At 46.7% G+C, this 24,682-nt stretch overlaps 2 protein-coding genes across 2 annotated transcripts; both read left to right on the top strand.

Annotated features, from left to right (window-relative positions):
- Positions 1–1,201: 1,201 nt before the first annotated feature.
- Positions 1,202–13,119, top strand: LOC149355124 (uncharacterized). Its single transcript, XM_089576070.1, has 6 exons — positions 1,202–1,326; positions 2,356–2,564; positions 6,006–6,080; positions 9,751–9,801; positions 10,213–10,305; positions 13,058–13,119. Exons 2-6 carry the CDS (start codon positions 2,357–2,359, stop codon positions 13,117–13,119), a joined length of 489 nt encoding a protein of 162 aa, XP_089432196.1. The 5' UTR covers positions 1,202–1,326; position 2,356.
- On the top strand, positions 12,851–16,243 carry LOC149355125 (uncharacterized). The gene is made up of 2 exons (XM_089583618.1): positions 12,851–13,853; positions 14,900–16,243. Exons 1-2 carry the CDS (start codon positions 13,599–13,601, stop codon positions 15,098–15,100), a joined length of 456 nt encoding a protein of 151 aa, XP_089439744.1. The 5' UTR covers positions 12,851–13,598; the 3' UTR covers positions 15,101–16,243.
- Positions 16,244–24,682: the final 8,439 nt, after the last annotated feature.

The raw sequence follows: 24,682 nt of genomic DNA on the forward strand, positions 1-24,682 counted from the left end.
TTTTCGCGTCCTTTTGTATAGTGTACTTGCGATGTTAAGGAACCCCAGGTGGACGAAATTTCCGGGGCCCTTGACTACGGCGGCCCTCATAGCCTGAGTCGCTTTGGGATTTTAAACCCCCATAAACCATGAACCAAACCTTTTGTGTAGCAGTGGTAGGTTTATTTCTTGAGACGCCCATGCATGCAACACATAATGGACATTTATTCTGATATCTACTGCGGTGTATCTTGTGCAAGATTCTCCGAAACTCCGCTCGCTCCAAGGACACGTCTGTTCTGTTCAGTCCTTCTGGGCTTCATTTGCGCGCGCCACCAGCGTGGACCACCACATGTGAACTTTTCTGCTCTACTCCCCCTCCCAATAGGTCACAGATCAAGGAATCGTGATAGCAATAAAAAGATTTAATCAATTTTCTTATGGTAGGTCACGGTGGAAGAAACAGTGTGGTAGGTGCCTCTTATTTACTTTTTAGCTTTTCTCGCTGTCCCTCCTGCGGGACTTTGGATGAAAGCGCTGAAAGTCCTCGGGCAGTGCCGTGCCCACCGTTTTTATCGTGAGCTACTACATATGCCTTATGGGCTCGGGGAATCTGCTGCAAGATTCGAACAACGACTTTCGATATTTGACTGCGTGTAGTTGCTGAGTCATTGCTGTTTCTTCAGCTTCCTTTGGAAGCCTCGTTCGAATTGACGCGCACGCTCTTACTCCTAGCTTATTGTCCACGATTACTGCTGTCATCGCGTCCCTGTCACCGTATTCCGCCGTACGTTATACATTTATTCGCATTTCATTTGGTGTCTCGTAACATTCAGTATACTCCGGGTGCATACTCCTCGGTACGGGGGAAATGCGGAAACTAAATATGCATCTGCTACCTTACTTCCAGTGACCTTTTTGTCCTATCATGACGATCTTTTTCAGAAGTGTACCCTCAAACGAATTTTACTTGTGACCATACACCTGAGCCCACAGTGTACCTGAACCACCGTGGCGCTAAAACTTCTCATAAAGAACTTGCAAAACAAAAAATTAAAAATTTTTCTGTTTGTCGCCTGTGGCCGCTTCGTTGGGAGGGAAAAAATTGAAAGGCTTTTTACCTACGCATCAGTTTCAATACGCCAAAAATTGAGGGTAGTGGCGCTAGTCAACGGTACGCTTCAATGTGTTTTTTTTTTTTCAAAAAAGACCTCCATGACGCGTGTTCTTCCTCGATCTCAACGTGCTGTCCGCGCTCCACACGTGCGAGTTCGATTGTCCCGCACGTGTTTTTCAAGCGGAAGATCCCCATTTGAAATCATCGTGCGAGCCGTAAAGTCGATTCGCGTAAGTATACCTGCTGTTCTGTTACGTCGCCTGCTTTGGTTAGGTTAATGCCGTGATTGTGTTCTGTCGAATACCTGTGGTTAGTTGCTCAAAGTTTCACTGAGAAAATTCGGAAGAAAATTGCGCGGGATTGTTGAATAGGTCCTGACAGGGTCCCTATCGCTTCCCCGTGCAGATCAATTAATGAGAGGCGAATTAATAAGAAAAAGAGAAGGTGCTACGCGCTCAGCGCAGCCGTGCGCGCTGGAGCGATAACAGTGAATGCATGCCAAGCCCTTTCTACTGAACTGCTGTGAGCGTTTTCTAGAGACGGCCGAAAAATGCGATTTGTGCTTAATTTTCTCCACTAGCACCAAACGCGAATTTTTGCACGCGACTTGGTTGCCACGTGCAATGGCGTAGCTTGTCACGGTCGTATTTGCTCTCATTGGCGCTGAATTCTTGCTTCAGTTGTGTGATTTAGCGATCTAAAATGCGATTAGGCATGTTTTTTTCCCCTACCTCTTAACACGATTTCCTATACGCGACAGTAATTGCGTAAGATGTAGCGTAGCTTCTCTCTCTAGTATTTTCTTGATGTGTCGCCGAGTTCCTATGTTCAGTGCTGCATTAAGGCATAATTCCGCGGCAGTTCACGTTTCCTTTGCTAATTGATAGGCGAGCCTTGCCGCGGTGGCTCTGTAGTTAGGGCGCTCGACTGCTGAGCCGGAGAACGCGGATTCGATCCCGGCCGTGGCGGCCGCGCTTTGATGGAGGCGAACGCAATGCTCCCGTGTATTGTCCGATGCCAGTGCACGTGTAAGGCCCCCAGATATCGGAAATTACCGGCGCCCTCCATTACGGCGTCCCGCGCCGATGTCGCTTTGGGAACCTCGTGCACCGCCATTGATAGGCGAGTAGTTGGATGTGTTCAGCTACTGACATTGAAGCGTTGCATGCGCAATGTATGGAACGGCATGTCGAATTGCGAGTGTGTGTGAAATTTATGCTTCCCAGCTGTCCTTTTTGAACCCTGTCTTCTCTGTGCAGCATGCCTAAGCGCTTTGCTGTGGTGAGGTTTCCAGAGGAAAACAGTGTGGCAGCTGTCCCCCTGACGTGGCTGTCAGAAGACCACTGTTCATGCCAGTGGCCTGTCACAAGAGGAGTTGACGTCCTCCGCCTGGCAGAGGAGGAGGCTGACCCAGCCTCTGCTGACGGCGAGTGGCAACAGTTTCCTGTGTCTGTTGTCGCCAGGAGCCGTGAGTAATTGCATTATAGACATTATGCAATGAGGGCATAAATGATGAGTCTGCTGTTGTGGAAAGCTCACTGCCTGCCGAGAAGTTTCATTCCCAGCTGCTGCTTTGTCACATATCTGCGAAAGCAAGAGGGTGGATGCATTCTCACCCACTACATGTATAAAGTGTTGTCTTTACTTAATTTGCATTAACTCTACATGGGCAGTATGAATGTTGCATCTCGAAACCAGGGGATGGGAAGCCGCCACTTTTTGAGAACACTTGCTGCTCCCAAGGATCATAGTTTAAGGGTTTAAGACGGCGAGATCTGGTCTGTGGATATGTCTCTGGCTTTACCATGGCTGTTTGAGGTGTTTTGGGCTGCAGAGCAAGAATCCAAAGGTCTGCTGCTAAAGAGAAGGAATAGACATACGGCAAAAAGGCTAGTTTGCCTGCAGTTATCATGAACCAGTGCACAGGAATAAGGCTGTTGTGCATACAGGTCGTCAACAAAAATGCTTTGAAAAATGAATAATCGGAGGAAAGGATATTTTCTAGTTATACCTATGTTTACAACATTTACTGAGGCACTTAAGCCTCTTCTTCCTTCTGCTGTCGAGATTGTTTTGCACAGCAATGTACAGGCAAGCTTTTCTCGATAGCTGTGTGCTCAACAGTGCAGTGAATGTTCACATGTCCACTCTCAAGGAGGGACATGCAGATTATAAACTCAAACCTCGACTGGGTACCCTGTTTGATGCCGGGTCATGGACAACTATGTAGGCTACTGCCTCGACATCTTCATATTTCCATTGCTGTAAACACTGACAGTATAGGTCAAATGTTTAGGGGAATACCCCAAGGTGGAGTAAATTTGTAATAAGGGAGTAATTACTCATTGGCATCCACCAAAGCGCAGCCATACGGCCACAAAGGAAAGCTATACAGTTTTCTCAGAAACTTCGTAGTTAAAGAAAAACTACTTTAAATACGAAGTTTCTGAGAAAGCTGTACAGCTTTCCTTTGTAGCTGTATGGCTGCGTGTGGGTGGATGCCAGTGAGTAATTACTCCCTTATTACTGACAGTATAGCAAGTGGGATGCTGTTGCAGCGAGCACGCTCCATCCACAGAGCCTGGAACATTGCTTGAGCTGCACTATAGGTTCCAACGCAGTTCAGAGCAGCCCCAGGAAACATTCAGCTTGAGCTTTCATTTGTATAGTTTTGAAAGTTGCCAAAATTTTGCTGATCATATCCTCATTTATGCAGTTCTTTTTCTGAACACTACCTCACTTTTTGCAAGCCCCGTACAGCTGTCGTAAGCAGTGAAACCATAGCACAAAAGAAAACAAAGCAATCATTGTCTTACAGGAACAAAATGAGCATGAATGCAGTGAGTTTGAACGAATACAAAGTTTTACTTCAGTAGCAACATATGAAAAGGCTGTAAATTAACTCACTAAGAATGATGACACGCTTTGATGCAAGCTGCTTTGTTGCTATGCCATTCACCCATCTGCTGGTAAAGTAATTATACATAGCTGTACAAGGACTTGTCATCTGCAAAGTGAAGTGATTTCTCGAGAAGACAAAGCAATTTAGCGATGCGAGTGCATCACATTCAGCGCAGCATTCTGGCAGATGCAGTTTGTAAGGATCGGTGCCATCACACATTTCAATTTGCAGTTGGAAACATAGTAGACTTGGTCTCGTGAGCTTTTCAAGCTACAAAGGACCAAGCACATGCACCTTTTATTTTGTCATACTGCTTAAAGTAAACTGAATTAAGACATCAAGCTGCATCACAGTGGTAAACAGCTATGCATCCAGACTAGGGCGTTCTCAAATATAGCAAGTGCTTGCTTTGCGAGCCTGAACTGTCAACATGTGCGAGTGATGTATAGGCCATTGCCAGTTCCTTCTTGGGTTTTTATTCTTCAAAAAGTGGTTGGAGTTGAGCGTAATAGATGAGCTGAATTCCAAAACAGTGTGTGGCAGATGCTTTGGGCTGGGCTGCACTGTGTTTCGTTTTCAAACAGTGATCAGTCCTTTTTTGGCATTTCATGTTAAGAGTTCCAATGAGGTCTGTTGAGGAAAAAAGTTAAATTTTTCAATCCGGTGTCCTTGTAAATAAGTGAAGTTCTTTGCTCCCGAATAAAAATCAGTTCTAAAATAGGAAACAAACTGGATAGAGTTGTCGCTTTGAGGAGTATTTGTGTAATACTTGAATGCAAAATGGGGAAAGCATGCGGACTACATATAATCTGCAGCGATGTTATTGTTCACCAGCCCAATCATGGATCTCTTTTAGAAAAGCAATGTTAGAAAAGTTGATCATAGAGGTGCCGGATTCCTGTGGATAGTTTAACTCATCAATATGTAGTGCACTTTTTCTTTTTTTTGAACTTGAGGTTAGTCACAGGCATCATGCAGCAATAAGTTTCTCTTTCACGCTTTGGTTTAGGGCAAACTCAAAAGCCGTGTGTGTACCATGTGATTTCAGTGCACAACAAAGGTGGTGGAAATTATTTCAGAGCCTTCCACTACGCTGTCTTTCACATCTTATGTGCAGCTTTGGGAACGACATTAAAGCCACACATAACTGTTCCTGGTAGCTCCTGGTTTGTGTATTGTAGCTGGAGCAAGCAATGATTGTTTTCGAAACTTTTACCAGCGCTGCAACTGGGGACAGGGAACAAGGAGAGACGGAAGGACGAGCGCTACTAACAACTGGCGCTACTAGCAGTTAGCAGCGCTTCTCCTTCCATCTCTCCTTGTTCCCTGTCCCCAGTTGCAGCGCTGGTAAAAGTTTTAAATATGACCCAACCAGCTCAAATCTCTGTGAAACAATGATTACAAGAAATACTCTAAGCTTAGGGAGTGGTTTGGAATACGGGCAATTATCTTTCTTCGCTTCTTTCACCCCCTTTATTCCTTCCCTTAGGGCACCGTCGGGTGTCCACTGAGATATGTGAGACAGTTACTGTGCAGTTTCCTTTCCTCAAAAACAATTTTCATTTTTGTTTTGTATGTGGCACTTCGTTGCCCATGTGTGTGCGTGCGTGTGTGTGTGTGTACTCTCCCCAGGGCTGTACTGTTCTTTTAAATCACAAACATGCATTCCTCTCAGGCTTTGCACTGGATACCTGAAAGAGCATACCATCTGTGCCAGTGCATTAATGTCTAGAATTTTATAAAATGTTGTAATTTCTTGTTTTATCAGTGTTTGTGAGGCGTTTGGATGCTTTTTGACGTCCAAGTGTAGTCTGACTTTTGCTTGCACTCAGATGTGTCTTAATCAGGGGTTGACCTAGCAAGAGCCCACGCTTTTGCTTTTGTGTTCTGTACGAGTACTGCCTCATGTGAGTACTGCCTCATGTCTGTCGGTGTGTCACTGCCATGTCCTTTGATTTTGTGGAAAATGCCGCTTTCAGCATACCTGAGATTTTCCCTTTTTTTCAGGCACCTACTTGAACGCAGAGAGAAAAGTCAAGCGATACCAATACAACTCTGCAGTAGAGAGCTCTGCAGTTTCTGGTAATTGAAAAGATCTAAATTTATAAATAAATTAATGGAGGAAGAGTATCTCAGAGAAAAAGAATGACCATATTTACTCGCATAATAGGCGCACTTTTTTTTTTTTTTCAGAAGGTCTGGCTCAAAGTTCAGGGTGCGCCTAACTCGGGGTAAAATTTCAGAAAATTTTTCGTCTCGCATTCTCGCACTTTAAAACTGAACGTACCATATAAACGCACACGTGTAAGGGCCTTACCATGGTCTCCCGAAGGAAAGATTAAATTTAAAAAAAAAGCTTTTTGTGGCTGTCGAAGGCACGGGTACAGCAACTAGAATTCTAGGCACTGTAGCACGGGATCTGTGGTAGCGTGTTAGTTTATTGTAATTGTAGCTTTCGTGTGCCACTGCAGAGCGGTGCAATTTTTCCACAATGGGCAAGCACCTTAATAGGTACACGGCTGGGAGTTTGCTCTCAAACACAGGAAGTGTGCAGCGGTCCTGAAATCGACGTGGCTGAGAAATGCAGCAGTTGCGACTGGGCGTGCCTAAATTTTCGTATGTGACTCCAAGTGCCGTGGTTTTCGTGGGCTGAAGTCGGGAAGGTTTCCAGCTGGAGATGAAGCTTTCCAAACAGACATTTAAAGTGAGCATCCCTGTAAACTGCGTGTGGCTGTTCCATGCGATGTCGTTGTACGTGCTGTGGGTCCGCAGCAGCTGCGACGGCAGTAGCTCCAGTGAGGACTAGTAGTCAGTCCAGCTGTTAAAATAAGCTCGGGTTGTGGAATGTGCACGAGTGTCTTCTTTTTTCTTCACCTGAGATGGGGGAGGCGGGAGGGCGTCGGCTTGCAGTCGTGTAAATACAGTATTGATCAAGTGCAAAGTTCTGGGTGCGCCTATTATGCGAGTAAATACGGTATTTATGAAGTCTCAGTTACGAGATCTTCATGGAACATGTGGTTCTGTGTGCCGATTCCAGTTATGCCATTTAATGCTATGTAAAAGAAGCCCTTGTGCATATGATTACTATGTTGCAAGTTTTTTGTCTGAAGCTTTTAAGATTATTTTACTGCTCCAAACTTGCTTAAATGGATGTCATTAATTTGTCGTGACAGCAAGGAATGTAATAAGGGCAAATTTATCACCTTGCTAATCGCATAACTTGTGGAAATGGAACCAAGAACTTCCTTTCTCATTTCTAAACTGACCACTTGAAAACCTTGACAGAAATTTTATGACAGCCAGCGTGACGTATTACTCGTATTGCATTGTTTACAAGGCAGTGGTATGCATTTTGTAAGTTGCCTGCAGTGAAGATTTCTTTAAAGCCAATGAGAACAACATTGCATTGCATATACTGTAAAAGCTTGTTAATTTGAACCTCAATGGACCAAGAACATAAATAGTTTAAATGTCTAATGACCTTGAAAAAACTTCAGAAGTTCTTCCATGACAATAAACTTATTTTGTAAGACTGGGTGATGGGTTCCCAGCTTTTCAGATAACAGCTTGGCACTGACTAGTTTTTCATGTTTCCATTAATGATTTATTTTGGGCAAACTGTTGAGAGTGTTTAAGTAGAATTGCTCAAGATCACAAGGGCCTTCCTGGCATACTGTGCGGTCCAACACGGTGCGCTGCACTGCTGCTGTGTCAAACCCCTCACAAGTGGCACCGTCAGCGGTGAGAAGACTTCACTGCACAAACAGCAAATGGCACATGACAAGCGCACAGTTTCAGCTACTCTCGAAAGCTACTCTGCAGCATGGAATTCATCTTGCCATGCCAGTCATACCGGTTCGATATAATATAACAATTCCTTCCTGAATTGGTTCCACTTTTGACTTTCCCATCCTTTGCCATTCACTGGAGTGACACCATGCCCTAGACTTCAACAAATAACCAAGAGTGAATGAGGGGCGTGGCGTCTCTACAACCAAAGAGCAAATGGGGAAATTCAAAAATGGATTGGGATTGGTTTGGGAATCATTATATTATACCACCCCTGTATGTTGCCTTCAGTCAGGGGCCCGTTCAAATAAACCGGGGCAATACCCATAGCATCTGAATTAATCATCGGTATGGCGTCATAGACATACTGTATTTACTCAAATGTAACGCGACCACGATAGTAACACAGTGGTCGACTTTGTGTACACAAAACAGGAAAAAAAGAGTGTGTGATAGTGATGTGAGAAACGAGGCTGAAGTTCGACAGAGATTTACTAGCAAGTATAAAAAAAAAGAAATGGCTTTCCTGTGGCTCATTTTCATAGAAAATTAAGGACGTGCCTGTACAGGAGTTACTACCAGCGTTACCACGGGAAAGTTTTGCGTGCCCCTTTTGTCATGAGAGTAGTGAAAAAGATCAGATAAGACCAATATGATAATCAAGGATTCCCGCCATGCTGTCGCTATGTCAACTTCTTTTCAAAACTGAAACTTCTCGCAGTCTCAACCACGAGGGTGAGCCTTCCGAATGCCAGTGGTCGTCCTTGGCAGCATTTAAAAGAGCTATCATCCAACGCTTCGAGCCGCTGTAAAATTTCGTGAATTTGATGCTAGCGAAAAGTCTGTCAGGAACGGAGAAGAGCAGCGAGGGCACCTTTTCGGGCGCAACAGCAGCATTAAGCTTTCCGTGCTCCGGAATCTGATCACTAGCGTTAGCTTGTGACATCAGTGGTGCTGCAGGTGTTATAGTGTTCACTGAACTTTAAGAGAGCAAAACAATGGCCTTTACAACCTTGTGTGTTGTACTGTGTTTCCTGTGGAAGGTGCATGGAATTTGCGCTCAGTGTGCTAGGGAGCCATCTCTGGTGAATAGGTTCTCGCTGCTTTGCTGCTACTCTGATATGTGAGGTGCCGTGCCGCCACCTCAGCTAAGTACTTGTGGCTCAGACTTTCTGTTGGTAAGCCAATGCGGTATTCTAACTTCATTCTTGTTCTTTTTTTTTTTCGTTTCCTGAACTTTGGGACTAACTTGTCCTGCACCTTCAACAAACATTTGCATAAATTAGGCATAGTGTAAATTTTTCTTTTAATTATACTCGATTATAATGCAAGGGCGGACTTTGTATTTTCACTTCTGGTTAAAAAACTCGATACATTTCAGTAAATACGGTAAAGCACCTTTGGCCAGGACTAAGTAGTAAATAGGTTTTTGAGGAAAGGAAATGGCGTAGTATGTGCCTTATATATCTCACACCTGAACCGTGTGGTAAGGATAGGGAGGAAGGTAGGAGTGAAAGAGAAAAAGAGAGAAAGAGATGCCGTAGTGGAGGTCTCTGGAATAACTTCGACCATCTGGGGATTTTCGACATGCACCGACATCGCACAGCACACGGGCGCCTCTTGCATTTCAGCTCCATCAAAACGTGGCCGCTGCAGTCGGATTCGAACCTGGGTACTCCGGCTCGGTAGACCTTACCACTGAGCCACCGCGGCGGGTAGTCTAAGTTGGCAGTTTCAATTTTCCGGGTTTCTGAGTTCAGGGGGGTCGAAACAACGAGCTTTTACTGTATTACATAAGGAGGCAGGCTTATTTTTGCATGTAATCAAATGGCATTTTTGGAATCTGCAATAAACATATGTATTCCTTAAGATTTCATAAGTGAATTCATTCACAAATTTTGGTCGAGATCCTCTTTCTTGTAATGTGCAACGTGTATGCTTACCCGCCTTCTGTCTTCTTTAGGGGATGAATTGGCTGCCCGTTTGGAGCCTCCGGTTCAACTGCCATCGCCCCGTAAGCCATCACTAATTTTTGTGTTCAATTGTAGAGTTCAATTCTTTTCACACAGCCTTTTGGCACTCACTTTCTTGTCAGAAGTGTGCTCATGTATTATGTTGGCAAGTGTTGGAGAGAAGTGTGAATTTGAACTAAGGGAGGGAGGAAGGACTCCATGTGCTGACTGCTTTAGCAAGAGGTAGTTAAGCGCCTTCATCAAATTGCAGATGAGGACAAGTTTTCCATCTCAAAAACAGTGGTCAGTGTGCTGACGCTTTCCTCCCGTTTAAGTTTGCACTTATTCCTGCTCAATTCTGCCAAAGGAAGCTTGGAAAGTTCACCTTCCATTTACCAGTAGCACTGTTGTTAATTGCAGTTTTTCACATTGTTTGCATTGCCACTAATGCTGCATTTCTTGTTTGCCTTCAGCCTCATTCTGCAATGCCCAAAGGGATAAGGAGGGAGAGGAGCACGGGGACATTGCAGAAGCTGAGGCCACCAGCCACCAGGCCGCTGCTGATCGTGAGGCTCTTAACTTTCATTACTCATATATCTGTGTCACCTTTTGGAGTACTAAAGCTTGATTTGCCAGGTTTCAAAATTTGTGCATTATGAATAGTTGCTGCTGGTGCAAACACTCGCTGCAGCATTTTTTTCCCTTTTTTTTGGACTTAGAGTTTGGAACACATAGAGCCGATCACACACAGTTCTGTACTGCAACGAGGGCGGGAGCTGGGAGGGGAACTGACAGCACTGGCATGCTTGGCTTTCCTACAGCATTCACAGTTGTGAGCAAAAGAGGAGAGACCACGCCAGTGACGATGACTGTGATTTTTCTACGTATAAGAGCGTGCCTGGAGGGAGTGTGTGGGCAGACAAACATATTTGGTCGGGTACCATATCCATATCTTGAAAACAGGTGCTGCACAGTGAGAAAGTGCTGGCACGTAGTTCTGTCTGTTTGCGTGGTCTCTCCACTTCGGTACTGGTGCAGACAGAAGTAAACGGAGCGTGCTGCACAAGAAAAAACTGTATTAGCACTGCCTCACTGAGCCAGACGAAAGCTTAAAATCGCCAGGTGCATGTGCACATCCCTAACCGGTGCGACCCTCCCATTGCTTTGCTTGCCTTGCTTTCGGCCGGTGTCAGTGTTGCACTATTGATAGTATGATCTGATGTTTGGGCCCTTTGTAGTGAGTGAGCATTTTGGAATGTGCAGACTGCTGCCTTGCTTTATCTGGGACAGCTGTAGGCATGTTTCTGCAGCAAATATCCAGTGTGTTTCGAAGTTTTGTTGCCGCTGGAACTCGACCGCGTGTCTCTGTCGACCAAATATGCTCGAAACACTCAACATGTCACCATAGTTTTCGGTTGGTTTGATATAGTTACCATTTATTTTCTGCCTTGTTTTTGCGTGGCGCCAATGCAGCCAGCAATGCATGCTCCCTGTACATCTCTCCTGCAGCACATTGCTCCTGCACTGGAGCGTGCTGTAGTTGCTGAGCTTAAAATAAGGTGAAACTCCTGCTCCTGGCGCCGGTTGTAGTGCATTCCAGCGTCGCCAGGATAGTGCTTGGTTGCAATATGTATACTGTAAAACAGACTGATGTCTGTATATAACCCATCGCAGTTAAGCTCTCTAGCTCGGACAGAGCAGCTACAACTGCTGGCTGGAATCTCTCGTGGTTCATTTCATGATTAGTGGGTGCACATGGGTACGTGGGCCAAATCGTGCTCGGGTGGCACACACCAGTGACGCACCCGAGCTTTGCTCCGCACATGAGAGCATGATATGCAGCCCACTGTCTCGGTGGCGTTAAGGTAAGGCGATAAGAGCAGGTTTCAGTGCAGGAGAGACAGGACGTATGCATTATTGCTGCTTCGGCACCCCGCAGGAGCAAGGCAAATCATCAGTGTGACTATAGTAAATGAATTCGAAACTGTGGCGGTAAATAGAGTGCTTCAAGTGTGTTTGGCGCAATTGAGTGCCCAAACAACAAAAATTCGAAACACGCAGGTTGTTTCCGGCACAAATATGCCTACAGCTGGCTCAGACAAAGCTTCTTAGTGGCAGCGTTGTCCTTGCTGGTTCTGCCATGTCAAGGCAGTGATCAGCGCATTGTGAAATGCCTGCTCGCTACAAAGGGCGTGACAATCCCATCATAATCATCATTAGCGCAACACTGACGCTGGTCGAATGCGAGGCAAGCTAAGCAATCAGAGGGTCGCACTGGTTGAGGCGTGCATATATACACGTGGCAATTATTAGCACTTAGCATTAGCGTTAGATATCAGCACTTTGAGGGCACAACATATACAATGATCGCAGCATCACTGGCATAAACAGTGAAACCTAATTTAATTGGAAGTCATCAGGACTGCAAAAAATATTCTAATTAACCGGGTTTTCGAATTAACAGACCGCAGCAAAAAAAAAATGGACGCAGACAAAAATTTTGTTGCAAGAATATGCTACCTTTGTGATTACATTATAATTACCTACGAAAGGTTGACTCTCCAGCTCGTAGCCCTTGCTGGCCCTCCCCCCAAAAAAGGTCATTGCACATCCTAGCCCTGCATGCTTTGTCCCACCGCTGCATTTTGTTTTGTAGTTTCCCACTGGATGGCATCGCGGCGCACGCGAAACTGAAAGCGACAAATGTGTAACTACGCAATTATAAGGACAGCAGTCTGAAGCCACTGGAAATAACAAGCAGAAAAGCGGTGTTCCACACTCTCATGTGGCCTCTATGACAAGCAACAAACTAAACTACGATTCTGTAGTTTCATACTGCGGTGCGATGCACACCCTGGATATTAACGGTTGTAAATGTGTCCCTGTACTACCTACCCCTTGTCCAAGGAAGTGATCGCCAGCGCACATGAGCTGGGTAAACAGCGCACAATTTGAATTTTCGTCAGAGGAACTGATTAGCATGCGAATTAGCAGCTTTTTTATGTAAGAAGCCTCATGCATCCTGCCGGTGAACAGGCACCAGCACAGGGTGCGTACTACCTGGTGCTCGTCCAAACAACCTTAGACACCGTTAAATAGATTATTAACTCTGTGTGCAGGTCGATCCCGAATTTCAGAATGATCCTAATTTGAAGGTTGACCTAACCCTCCTATCATGGCACACTACTCAAAGAAACGGCGCAGGGTGGCATTGCGTGCGAGTCAACCTGTCGCGGGCACATCAGAATGGTCGCATTGTGAAGCACACACTGACGATGTTAGGTGCAGGAGGTGCTTTGATGCCAGCACCTCTTCTAGGTGCTGTCTTGACCACGACCAGGCTGGAGATGAGCAACAAGCATGCGCACCACTGCCTCTAGTTTGGCCATGTCTTGACGAAGCGTTGGGGAGCCTGTCACGTGGAAGCTGGTATTCTCGCCTGCGTTGCAGTATAACATGTCTTTTCCTCTGAAGGCGCATGCTTCAGCGGTCCACAAGTCGTAGCTGATTCGTTTTTTGCTGAGAGTACTGGGACTGGGGTGCTTTGCATATTGAGCATCGGCATTACTAATCGGCAATGCTTTGCAGCGCTGCCTCGCGGCTGGAAGTGGCTGTCACTTCATCAGTTTGTGGCAAAATCAGGATCGGACATCCTCGCATGGCATCTCAGATCATCAAATAACCGGGCTAGTGCATGCCGCTGCTTTGAATTATATGATCAAATTTGCAGTATAAATAATGGGATTGCAGAAGTTCTTCAAATTATCCGTGATTTCGAACCAACAGAGTTCGAATTATTGAGGTTATCCTGTATGTGGATGTGTCACTGTCTGATGTGCAGAAGCCTCCTCTGACTTAAATGTTTGTTTCAGCGATCACTCTGCGGGTGTTGCACCTTCTCCTGGAGGTGCGCCAGCAGCTGCGTCACAATTCTCAGCAGAATGAGAAGATTTTGGAGAAGCTGGCGGCGCTGGAGGCAGCGAACGGGGCTCAGGCTCCCGCTTCAGCCCCTTCAGCCCCAAGTGTGGAGCTGCCCACCCTACCTGCCTATACCCTGGAAGAATTGGAGGTAGCGGAAGCAGCAGTTCGGGATTCGGGCGTGGCCGCTGCTGTGGTAATCTCCTGTTTGTTTAGTTTTTTGCAGTGATTGCAGTGACCAGTAACAAATGTATGTCGGTTTTGTGCTTGTTTTTCCTAGTTCTATTAACAAATAAGTCACCCGCCAAGATTAGTTGGATGCAGTGGTTAGTAATGATGCTTTTCTTACCCATAATCCCTACTTAATGTGGCATGTGAATATACATATTAACCTTTTCTGGTCAGGTATACGGTATTGTTCATGTTTATCGTGAAGGCTTCAAAACATTTTTTCGCCTCAACCGCTGGCTCGTTTGGGGTAAAACTGGGCACAGAGCTTGTGTGCTGTGGTAACTTTTGTCCCATAGCATGCTTTGCAATGATACTTACTTGAATCAGCCGCAAATAATGCAACTCTGTAATCGTTTGCACCGAGATCCACGAACTGAAAGCCGCCGCCAACGCCAGATTGCCACGAAGGGCGGCAGTGGTGCCGTCGAGGGACCTGCGCAGCTTGTGATGTTGATCTCGACACACTTTGTGTCGTGGCGCATTCCTCCGTAAACAACAGATGGCGCCACGAACACCATTTTGTCAAAAACCTAGGGTTGCCGGCTTTCAGTTCATCAGTTTCGAACCGAACGATTACGGGTTTGCATCATGTGCGGCTGAACCAGGCAAGTACTGTTGACAAACTTACTACGAGTCAAAAGTTACCTGCAATACCCAAGTTCAGTGCACATTTTCAGTATAAACGAGCCAGCGGTTGGGGCGAGAAAATTTTTTAAAGTCTTCGCAATAAAGGTGTGCAATACTGTTCTTTCCCCACTGACTGCTTCACGAGTCAGTGTTCGTTTAGGTCTTTAGCCTCTCGCAAAGAAAGGGAGTGGCATGTCATGATTTGGTTATAAGCACTTACTTGGTTATGAAGCATTTTTTTTTTTCAGCTTCGCTGGGGCTTCAGCGGAACTGCGTCTCCTTCCTGTTTTGTTTTCTGTTTGGTGCTGACAGGTAGCTACTACGGTTGAAGATACAGTGTTATGACCAAAAAGAGGTCGTGTCGCATTTCTTATATTTTTGTAGCAGAGGAACCTGGTCCGCTTGGGTGGACGGTCCTTGCGGGAGGTGGGGTCGAATATTATGACAAACATCATGGGTGTGAGGGTGCAGGAGCAGTTTAGCCTTCACGGACGGAAGAGAAAGAAGGCATTCATCAACATGACGCTGTGCAAGGTGGCGACAGGTATATTTCATTTTTATTTTCTATTCTTCTGCTGCCTGTAGACAGTACTACGTGCTGCCACATATTTCAAGAGTATGCAAATATTCCAGCAGTTTGAATAGTGAAATGAGCACCCTCCTATGTGTGGGATTATTCAAATGAATCAAATCTGTTTGTTCAAAATTGTTCATAATGTCAACTGCTGGAATGCTTTCAAATAATTGGCACAATGTTCAAATAAGACCTGCTGCATTTTTCTTCAGCTGTTTCAAAAACGGCGCCTACACCAATGCCATGAGCCATTCTGACGCAATTCATATGCATGGGACGAAGAGTTCAGTGCCACAGCATGGTCCATTTGTGTAGCAGTATACACAGGACTCGTACATGGCCTTGAAATCTGGACGGCACATAGGGGCTCAAGCAAGCTCGGAAAACCATGCTTTGATGGCAGATCTCTGAGGCTATGGCTCATATGTAGCAGGCACCCATGTTTTGTTCACAGGTGCAGCCTCTATTTTATTCTCATTAGTCAAAAATAGCCCGTACATATAACGTTATGCTTATAGATGTAATATGCTGACTTCATGTTACAGCCACTTAGAGGAGATTAGGGTTGCATCTTTTATCTGCTGGGAGGTTAGCCTTTAGTATTGTAACACAGCACCGTCACTGATGCTATATTTGGCACGATTCTCATTTTGTACGAATATTAGAACAAGTAGTGAATATTAGTTTGATTCCTCTTCAGTTTGGTTTTTAGCTAAACTATTTGTATTTGATGTTGAGAAAATACTGTCGCATGCCCCTAAATGTTGTATTTAATGTAAACTTGTTTTACACAGGTGCGATTACTGAGAAGCAGGGGGTTGACCAGGCTGAAGCACTGGGATTTATTCGAAGGTGGCTGCCGGGCTCAGTTGACCGAGGAGGCGGCAGGAAGAGGAGGTATGCCGAGGAGTTTAGGCAACCCCTCCAACCTGCCGTCTCGGCAGCCACCCAGCCCAGCGCTGGCTCTTCCCCCTGCTCGCTCGCCCTGCCCTGCACCCCACCCCAGGCCCTGCCTGGCACCCTACCCCAAATCGAGCATCCCACCCAAAGTCCTGCCTCCCACCCAGTCCTTGCCCCCACCCAAGCCCTGCCCCGCACACCAGTCCTGCCCCGCACACCAGTCCTGCCCCGCACCCTTGCCCTGCCACGTACCCCACCCCTGCCTCGCACCCAAGCCCAGTACCCCACCACTAGCCCTGCCCAGCACCCCACCATGAACCCTGCACAGCACCCTACCGCAAGCCTGGCACCCCACTTCACCACGAGCCCGGCACTCCATCCAAAGTCCTGTCCCCTTCCGAACCCCTAGCCCTCCCTGCCTAGTGCACCTCACGTTTCAAAAAGATTTTCAAAAATAACAGCGCGAAAAACGGGGATGAAGGGTAGAAAAACACAGGACAAGCACTGTCCTGATCAGTGCTTGTCCTATGTTTTTCTACCCCTCGTCCCCGTTTCTCGCGCTGCTATTTTTGAAATGTATCACCAACTCGCCCGCCTAGCTTTCGTGTTGAAAAAATAAAGATCTTATTTTGTGAATACTTTTGGTTGCCTCATTTCTTGCTTACCTTCCTGTGGGTTGGTAGGTGGAATTGTACCATATTTTCGAAAAGTAACCAGGGTGCATAGTTTGCATCACAGTTGTATAAGGGAATCCTTAATTCCCTAACGATGAGTTCTGGACGGTGAGGAGATCCTAGGGTTCTTACCCTACATATGTTTGTTAATCCATGCAAGAAGCCAGCCACGCAGCCTGGTTACTTTCGAAGACGATCGAAAATGCTGGTCAGTAGCCAGCGGCTGGGTTTGCATGCGCCAGCGTTCAAAAGCTGGATGCCATTATTCGAAAGCTGGAAACCATTATTCGAAAGCTGGATGCCATTATTCGAAAGCTGGAAACCATCATTCGAAAGCTGGATGCCATTATTCGAAAGCTGGAAACCATTATTCGAAAGCTGGATGCCATTATTCGAAAGCTGGAAACCATCATTCGAAAGCTGGATGCCATTATTCGAAAGCTGGAAACCATTATTCGAAAGCTGGCTACCAATGTTTGAAAGCTGGCTACCAATGTTTGAAAGTTGGATACCAGTATGAGACCTTTGCTGGCCCATGCTGCAGAACGAACATTGGTCTTGCGTTGGCCGCTTGATTGGCTGAACGTTGGCCCAAAACTGGCATGAAAGTAGGGCCAATGTGTGATGTGGTAGCGCTCGGCCCAAATGCCAGTGTAGGACCGATGTTCGTGCCAATTTTTGCCAACAGTTGCCCGACGTTTGACCAATGTTGTTGTGCTGCCTGGGATGCAGCAGAGTGTCGAGTTGTGCATTGCACATCGCTGTCTTCATGAACTTTGATCTGCGGCGCGAACTTATCAGATCAGCCTAACCAGGGACAGAGCTTAACCTGAGTCTAATAGCGTCGCTAGACGTGCCGACGATCCAGAAAAGCAAAACCCTAAGCAAATGAGGCTAAACACACGCTTTCGCACGTCTACTCGGTCGCGAGTACCTTCAGCTTGTACGGAAGCAAACACCTCGAAGACAGTCTGAAGCGAAGTGCAAAACGGTGCCCTGAGATCGTTGCTTTTGTCCGTATTGATATGATTTAATTGTATGTTTTTTGTTCCTTTTGAAGGCAGAACAAATTATGAAATTTAAGTAATGAACTGCAGGCATCATGACAGACCAATCCCGTCGCCACTGACGTAGGGCTTCCCACCTCATAACTATACACCTAAACGACAGAAGAGAGCAGCTCAAATAACTGCAAATTCCCACCGCCTCATTGCTGTCTCTTCCCACACCTCCCACATCGCAAATCTGCTTATACAAGACAAGGATAGACTAACTCCCTGCCTTATGACATATCCAACAAGCACATAGTCAACCGCCCTGGCGACCTCCAGTGTCAGGTATATGACGCCTGCACCGAGAATGCATATATACCCTCTTTCATGGCCATGCGCCGCCTGTAACCGCAATCCATCACACGAAATTCCACTCTGTTAGCAGTGACAGGAACCACAAACGAACAATAAAATTTTCTCTCTCTAACTTATATCTGCAACCAGTGACGTCTAGGTTTCGGTACCATCAGCCCGAAATTACCATTTGCGAAGTGCACAAACAAATGTGGAGATTTTTTTTAAGTAGACCAACCTACCTTGACAAAAATCGAGAAAAACTTGGAAGCTTTTTATCCGTAGCAACACATTAGAAGCTGTTAAATGACATGCTTGGAAATGCTATATGGCATACTTCATTTTGATTGTTATTCAAAGGAAAGGTCTATGACCGAACTTACAATTGACCTTCATTGAAATTCGACACCATGATTTGGCTCATTTTGAAAAATAAACTCATTAATGACGACATTAGTATTTTGGGGCTATTTTTTAGAGTACGAAAACAAGAACTAAAACAAGCCTTAATTGCGCCGTAGGCCTCGTTCAAGCCGCACACTCAAGCGCGGGTCTCTTTGCGAAACAGTTAGGCCTGACCAGTGGCTTAAGCCCGTACCTGACACGCCGAGAACCATAACGCCGGTTGGGACAGCCAAGGTGAGATTGGCGACAGCGTTGGCAACCTGGTCTCAAATTGGCCGTCTTTGGAAGGAGCCGCCCGTGTACGTAGAGTGTACCGGAACGCCTCGAAGAGCCTGGGTCGCACCTGGGCCACAGCTGTGCGGATGCTGCGCCTTCTCTCGGCAGGTGGAAGCCACTGCAGCCCGCCTTCTCCGGCACCGGTGGAAGGCGCCGAGTTCCCCGTGCCCTCGGAGCCCTGCACATAAAGGGCGTGTGTAAGTAGCGCGGTAAAGCTTCGAACTTTAAGCCCACAGTTACAGGTACGGAGGTAAACAACTTTGTGCGCTTCTAGCCGCCCAAAGTTACAGGTACAGAGGTAAGCAAATTTGTGCGCTTCTAGCCTCAAGACGTGCGCCTCAACCTCAAAGTGAATTAAGGAAATAAGTGCCGATGACACTGGGCAAGCAAAACACAGGGTAACTTTAAGAAGTGTGGCTGAGGTAGGGCGAATCCTGCGCATTTAAGATGACGTGAGATTAAGATGCCGTGCCCATTATGATTTAAAACAGAACCTTGGCCCTACATAAATTCTGCGCCCACAAAAGCATCTATATCAGTTAACCTGACATCGCTTATTGCCGATGCTCTCAGGTCCTGTGGTGGAACTCTAAAGTGGGCTGTCTCGACGTATGCCAATTAACCTATGCAACTGGTTTCCTTGAGAATGGAGGATTATTTTCACATATTGCTAATTGATTACGCTTTCTAATTACTCCATCACAATTACAACTTCAATTGTAAACCTATATGTTAAATTACAAGGAGTTCCATTAGAGCCGAAATTTTGTAAAGCCGTTGCTGACGGAATGAGTTCTCTTTCTTCGAAAACGCGTTTCGCCCATCGCTCAGACAGCGCGAAATCCCAAAGGGTCGTGGCACTATGTTTTGAATGCCCAGCTTCGTGCACTGGTCTCATAATATTCGCGGGCGCTTGCTCTCAAATGTCCGCAGCTGTGGTCGCTCACAGTCTTTACGGGCAGCCGAAATTTTCTTCTCTTCTTCCGTCTCGGACACTTGTTCCTAAGAATAAAGTTGTTTTTTGAGTGACGCTTTATATAAGGCTCTAAAACTGCCTAGACTAATTTTTTACGATTGTACAGCTCGTCAAAAGTTATTTTGTCATTTTTAAAATCGGCTTTCAGAAATTAGTTTAGTTTAGTTTACGGGGTTTAACATCCCAAAGCGGCTAAGGCTATGAGGGACGCCGTAGTGGAGGGCTCCGGAAATTTCGACCACCTGGGGTTCTTTAACGTGCACTGACATCGCACAGTACACGGGCCACTAGAATTTCTCCTCCAAAGAAATTCAACCGCCGCGGTCGGGATCGAACCCGCGTCGTTCGGGTCAGCAGCCGAGCACCATAACCACTGAGCCACCGCGGCTTTCAGAAATGACGAAAAGTATACGCCTATGCACACTACCGACCATCATCATTACTGAAGCCTTACTGATTAGGCTTCATTACGACAGCTTGCGCCATATTTCCGTAATTTTCGCTTTGACCTCACACGGCTTGTACTGATATATACACGCCAAACTCGACGAGGTAAGAAAGTGGCTGCCGCACTGAGCAATGGTCACTGGTTATTGCAAGGTGGTTTAGAACTCAGCCTTTTGGTACCATTGTCGTGTGAGGTGTAAACTTGAAAATAACGCAAAAAACAGGGAAGCAACAACCGGGACGCCGCTATAAGCAGAGTTACCGACATGAACAACTACATATAAAGAAAACACGGATAAGCAAAAAAAATTAGTAAAGGCTACTGCTGTCTCTTGAAGCCTCCAGTAGCATCTAACATCGAATTTTGATTGCTTGACGTGAATATCACCAGCCGCTCCTTTAGGTCTCCAATGCGCCTCACTGACTGTCACAAACGGCGAGTCAGCGGCCAATTACGAACTACGAATTTTACTCAGGAATAATTTGTGGAGAATTACTGCAATTGCTTGACCTTACACCAAAGCAAAGCCAGGGCACCAAGCAAAATTGTTCGCGACAGATGCTAGGGCTTGTGTGCTTTGTGTCCGTTGTGGCTGGCCCAATCGCGGTGACCCACTGAAGTGGTACTGTGGGCTAGCCTACAATCAACTACCAATTTTTCTAAAATCTCTTGAGTGAATGCATTGTGACTTTTAGTCCGACGTGTGTTTCCTCATAGAATGGCATAAATTTAAAGACGAAATGCGTGTGTCTTATCATGGATTGAAACAAACGACACACCTATGCGCAGCTCTGATGTTCTGAAGGAAAGTCAGAACTGGATGACACCTCATATCTTGAATCGCACTTCATCAATTGCTAAGGCCAACTTGAATCTCAAAATATGAACGACAAGGTTAGACTATCGCCCCTGACCATCTACAAGTTTTACATGCATATTTTAATCCGGGTGTTTCAGCGAGAATTTAAGAACCTTCCTAATATCATATGTAGGAAGAGGAAGAAAAATTTTTCAGCAACAACAGCGAGCTGCGGAGGAAATCAGTTACGTCACAAAAGTATAGTTTTTATATGAATAATTAACTAACATTTTTGATTGCACAGTTTAATTAGAGCAGTTTGCTGGTTGGTGCCAATGGTGAGTGCGTAGTCAAAAAGACAAGTCGAAGAAAGCCTGTGAATTTTTCCGTGCAAGAATTGGGCGCATGAGGCTCGCATAGAGTTCAGTGCAAACGCAATGTGCTTCAATGCTTACACCACGAAGCTATTGCACCACGAAGTGCACTAGCTTCGTCGCTTGGCGCAAGGGAAACGACCGTGATCGTGAAATACATGGCCGTCTTTCTAAAGCAAGTGCATGCCGCGGTGCAAAGACGTAGGTTCACCAAGCTGAGCGCCGCAGGCATTTCAGCACGTCAAGAGCAGGCGTAATGTTGGCACCGAATTTCCTGCGCACCTCGCGCATGCAGTTTTGGTGCTGTGCGGAGAAAAGTAACGAATTTCTTCACGCCCCACACCTTAGATAAGGACTTTCTTCACTTCAAAAATATGGGTCATCGACTTGTGAGTGCCTACCCGCAGAAACCACCCCACTTTGCTAATCACAAAGTTATGCAATATTTCAGCTTTATTATTTTGCTGATTCCTATGATTTTTAAAGTTTTGGCGTTCGTCCTGGCTAAGGGTTTGTTGGTGAAAATATCGTTAAGGCGCAAGCCTCACGTGCTTAATGAAGTGAAAATCCGTGCGTGACAAGGTATGTGTTTGTGCCTGCGTGTCTGTGCATGTGTGTGTACATGTGTGTGTGTGTGTGTGTGTGTGTGTGTACGTGCGTGCGTGTGTGCGCGCGTGCGTGCGTGTGTGTGTGTGTACGTGCGTGCGTGCGTGCGCGTGTGTGTGTGCGCGCGTGTGCTGGCCTGTGTGCACGTGCGTGTCTGTGTGCGTGCGTGTGTTGGCCTGTGTGCACGTGCGTGTCTGTGTGCGTGTGTGTGTGTGCGTGCGTGCGTGCGTGCGTGTGTGTGTGTGTGTGTGTGTGTGCGCGCACGCGCTGCTGTCCTGACGCTTCATTTCGCCGATCTAATCAGGGCCTGTGCAACTTCCGAACAAAAATTCGTCATTTACGTCTTTAAATTCATATATCCATGTAGGCCCTGAAACCACTCATGGTGCAATAGTGCAGTGGTTAAGCAATGTGCCACTGCCCTACGATGACAGGTTTGCCGCAGCTGAGTCTGAAGCGACTCGGGTTGCTCTTGCCTGAGCAGCCTGTCGCGATCAGTCATTAATTTAACGTCCACCTGCAACGGTGGGAAGTTGGCTCACAACACCCGCGTGGGCAGGTTGTGATACGTCACGTGAACTAGGTGGCTTATTTAGGTTGCTTCTGTGGGAATTTTTTCGTAGATTTTTCACTCATGGCCAATGACCCCGACGCCGGCTTCTTTGCAACATGCGTTCTCTAATGCAATCATGTTGTAAGCTAAGTCGTAGGTGTCGCTCACGTGCTTCTTGATGTCGGCGGTGCTGGGCCGTGACCGTGGACACCGAGGAGAGGCGGGCATGCGTGCGACCTGGCTCTGCGAGCAGCTGCAGGAACCCCCCGGAGCTACCGGCTGGGACGGGACGATTCTGGAGTCACTGGCCCTTACGCAGCCGCGCTGCCGCACCACCTGGTGGCAGTCGTCGTCGGTGTGTGCCATTGCGACGAGCTGCTGCTTCCTACAGCCTACGGACAGCTCGTGGTCGGTTTCAGGATGACACGCTACGGTGAGGACGAGACCCGCATCATGTCCGGAGCTGTCCCTCAGGCCGTACTCGACTCCCATGAGAGTTGTGGTATGCGTCAGCGTTCGATCAGCGAGACCAAATGCCCGGCTTCCTTTTCTGTGAGGAGAGTTCATTGGTAAGAGCGACGGGAATAAGAGTAGAGCGCATCATCGCCTTTTGAACAGGCTGTTCTGACATCAGCGTTCAAAAACAAAAAAAGACGCCTAAACAGCCGCTTAAAAAAAGCCCCGAGGGCCTGCTGTCTACCCATTCCGCCATCCTTATCGGTTAATTGCCCCGTCAAGGTGATAGAATTGTACATCATCAACACTAGGAAAGCCCATATTTACCTCTAATCTCACCAACTCCCCTGCCAAAGAGAGAGTACCACCCCTGCTTTTTAACCCCGCTTCAAAAAATACCCAACTTGCTCTTGCTCTCTTGCTCCACTATTGCCCCACTCTTCCTCTCTCTCTCTCTCTCTCTCTCCGCTTTGCAGGGAGCAACACCCTCGTCTACGTCGATCAAAACTTGCAACTGGTGACGGCACTGCCCATCCTAATGCCCGCATAATCAAATATGAATGTGTGCACGCTCTCACGCGCTTAAAATATACCCCGTAGCTGCAATTTTCTGACCTGCATGCACAGATGCACGTGAGCATCACAAGCTACCCAAAAAGATATGGCAGCTAACCTGGAAGAGTTCTGAAATCAGGCTAGTAGTCTTGGACCGCTTCTTTCCCGGGTCGCGCGTATAGACGCCACGATTGTAAGCCCATAGTCACCTCAAAAAATTAATGGCCGCCCAGTAGGCAAACAACGTAAGGGGGCTGCACGGATGCCCTTTCTGCCCATATTTCAGGGGTAGTTACTAAAACACAACGCCAGCTGGTTCCGATCCTACCGCTCCTATGCCAGCAAGTCCATGATGTGCTGGTCCATATAGCTTAGTCTACTTAGTGGCCTTTGTTTCTACCATTTTAACTGGCACACTTTGAACCCCTTGAAATGTAAATCACGAGTAAGGCACTGGGCTGAGCTATAAAATATCTTTTCTTTTTCTCTCTCGCCTTCTATTGCAACTGGACAGCTGAGCGGCACCACTGAAAGCACGGCCAGTAGCTGGTTTTCGTGGACTAAACATGAGAAGCGAGCTAAACACGTGAGTAGGAATACGGAAGATAGTGAAGGCGCGTCACGGTGACATAACCAAATGACTGGCCTCGTTAGTGAGAGATGGGAGCCCGGCGTGTACTCACAGCAATCAGGGTGCTGGAGACGCGAAGTAATGTCCACGAGGCAAATACATCAGAGGGTTCCCGGAAAGTAAATTTAAGTGTTGAAGGGCTAGAAAAAGGATTGAACTCCTATGTAGAGGTGTGCTCACATCACGGCTCATAAGAACGGCAGCCGCGCAAGGGTGTCGCCATTTGCCATGAATTGGAAGGTATTGCATTGATCCTGCGAGCATTCTAAGTGTCAGAATAAGTTCGTTAGCTTCAAACGCCTCAGTGCTTCGCTCGGCTGATCTAGAATTCTTTCTGAAGGCTTGGCACGCTCCGTGATAAGAAATTATTGCGCCTGTCCCGGGCAGTGGGAAGCTCACAGCAGCTCTGGTAGTCAGGGTAAGCTCGACGGATTCTGCCTGCGGCATGCGTTCACCTCATGCAGTTCGCCCTATCGCAGCGCTGGCATTCCGATAGAGACGAAGTAGAAGCACTTGTGTGTACGAAGGATTCGGCACAGGCGAACAAAACGTCAGCCTTTTAAAATTACCTGGAAGCCGATCACTAGGGCATTG

The sequence above is a fragment of the Amblyomma mixtum genome, chromosome 3, assembly GCF_055824585.1.
Source record: "Amblyomma mixtum isolate Tamu chromosome 3, ASM5582458v1, whole genome shotgun sequence".
Taxonomy (NCBI): Eukaryota; Metazoa; Arthropoda; class Arachnida; order Ixodida; family Ixodidae; genus Amblyomma; species Amblyomma mixtum.

What these genes read in the sequence shown, in the direction of transcription:
- LOC149355125 (XM_089583618.1), top strand. Translation starts at nt 13,599, where the DNA reads ATGTTTGTTTCAGCGATCACTCTGCGGGTGTTGCACCTTCTCCTGGAG. An exon ending in CGGGCGTGGCCGCTGCTGTG is followed by an intron (nt 13,854 to 14,899) that starts GTAATCTCCTGT and finishes ATATTTTTGTAG; the next exon opens with CAGAGGAACCTGGTCCGCTT.
- LOC149355124 (XM_089576070.1), top strand. Translation starts at nt 2,357, where the DNA reads ATGCCTAAGCGCTTTGCTGTGGTGAGGTTTCCAGAGGAAAACAGTGTG. An exon ending in GTCTGTTGTCGCCAGGAGCC is followed by an intron (nt 2,565 to 6,005) that starts GTGAGTAATTGC and finishes CCTTTTTTTCAG; the next exon opens with GCACCTACTTGAACGCAGAG. An exon ending in GGTTCAACTGCCATCGCCCC is followed by an intron (nt 9,802 to 10,212) that starts GTAAGCCATCAC and finishes GTTTGCCTTCAG; the next exon opens with CCTCATTCTGCAATGCCCAA.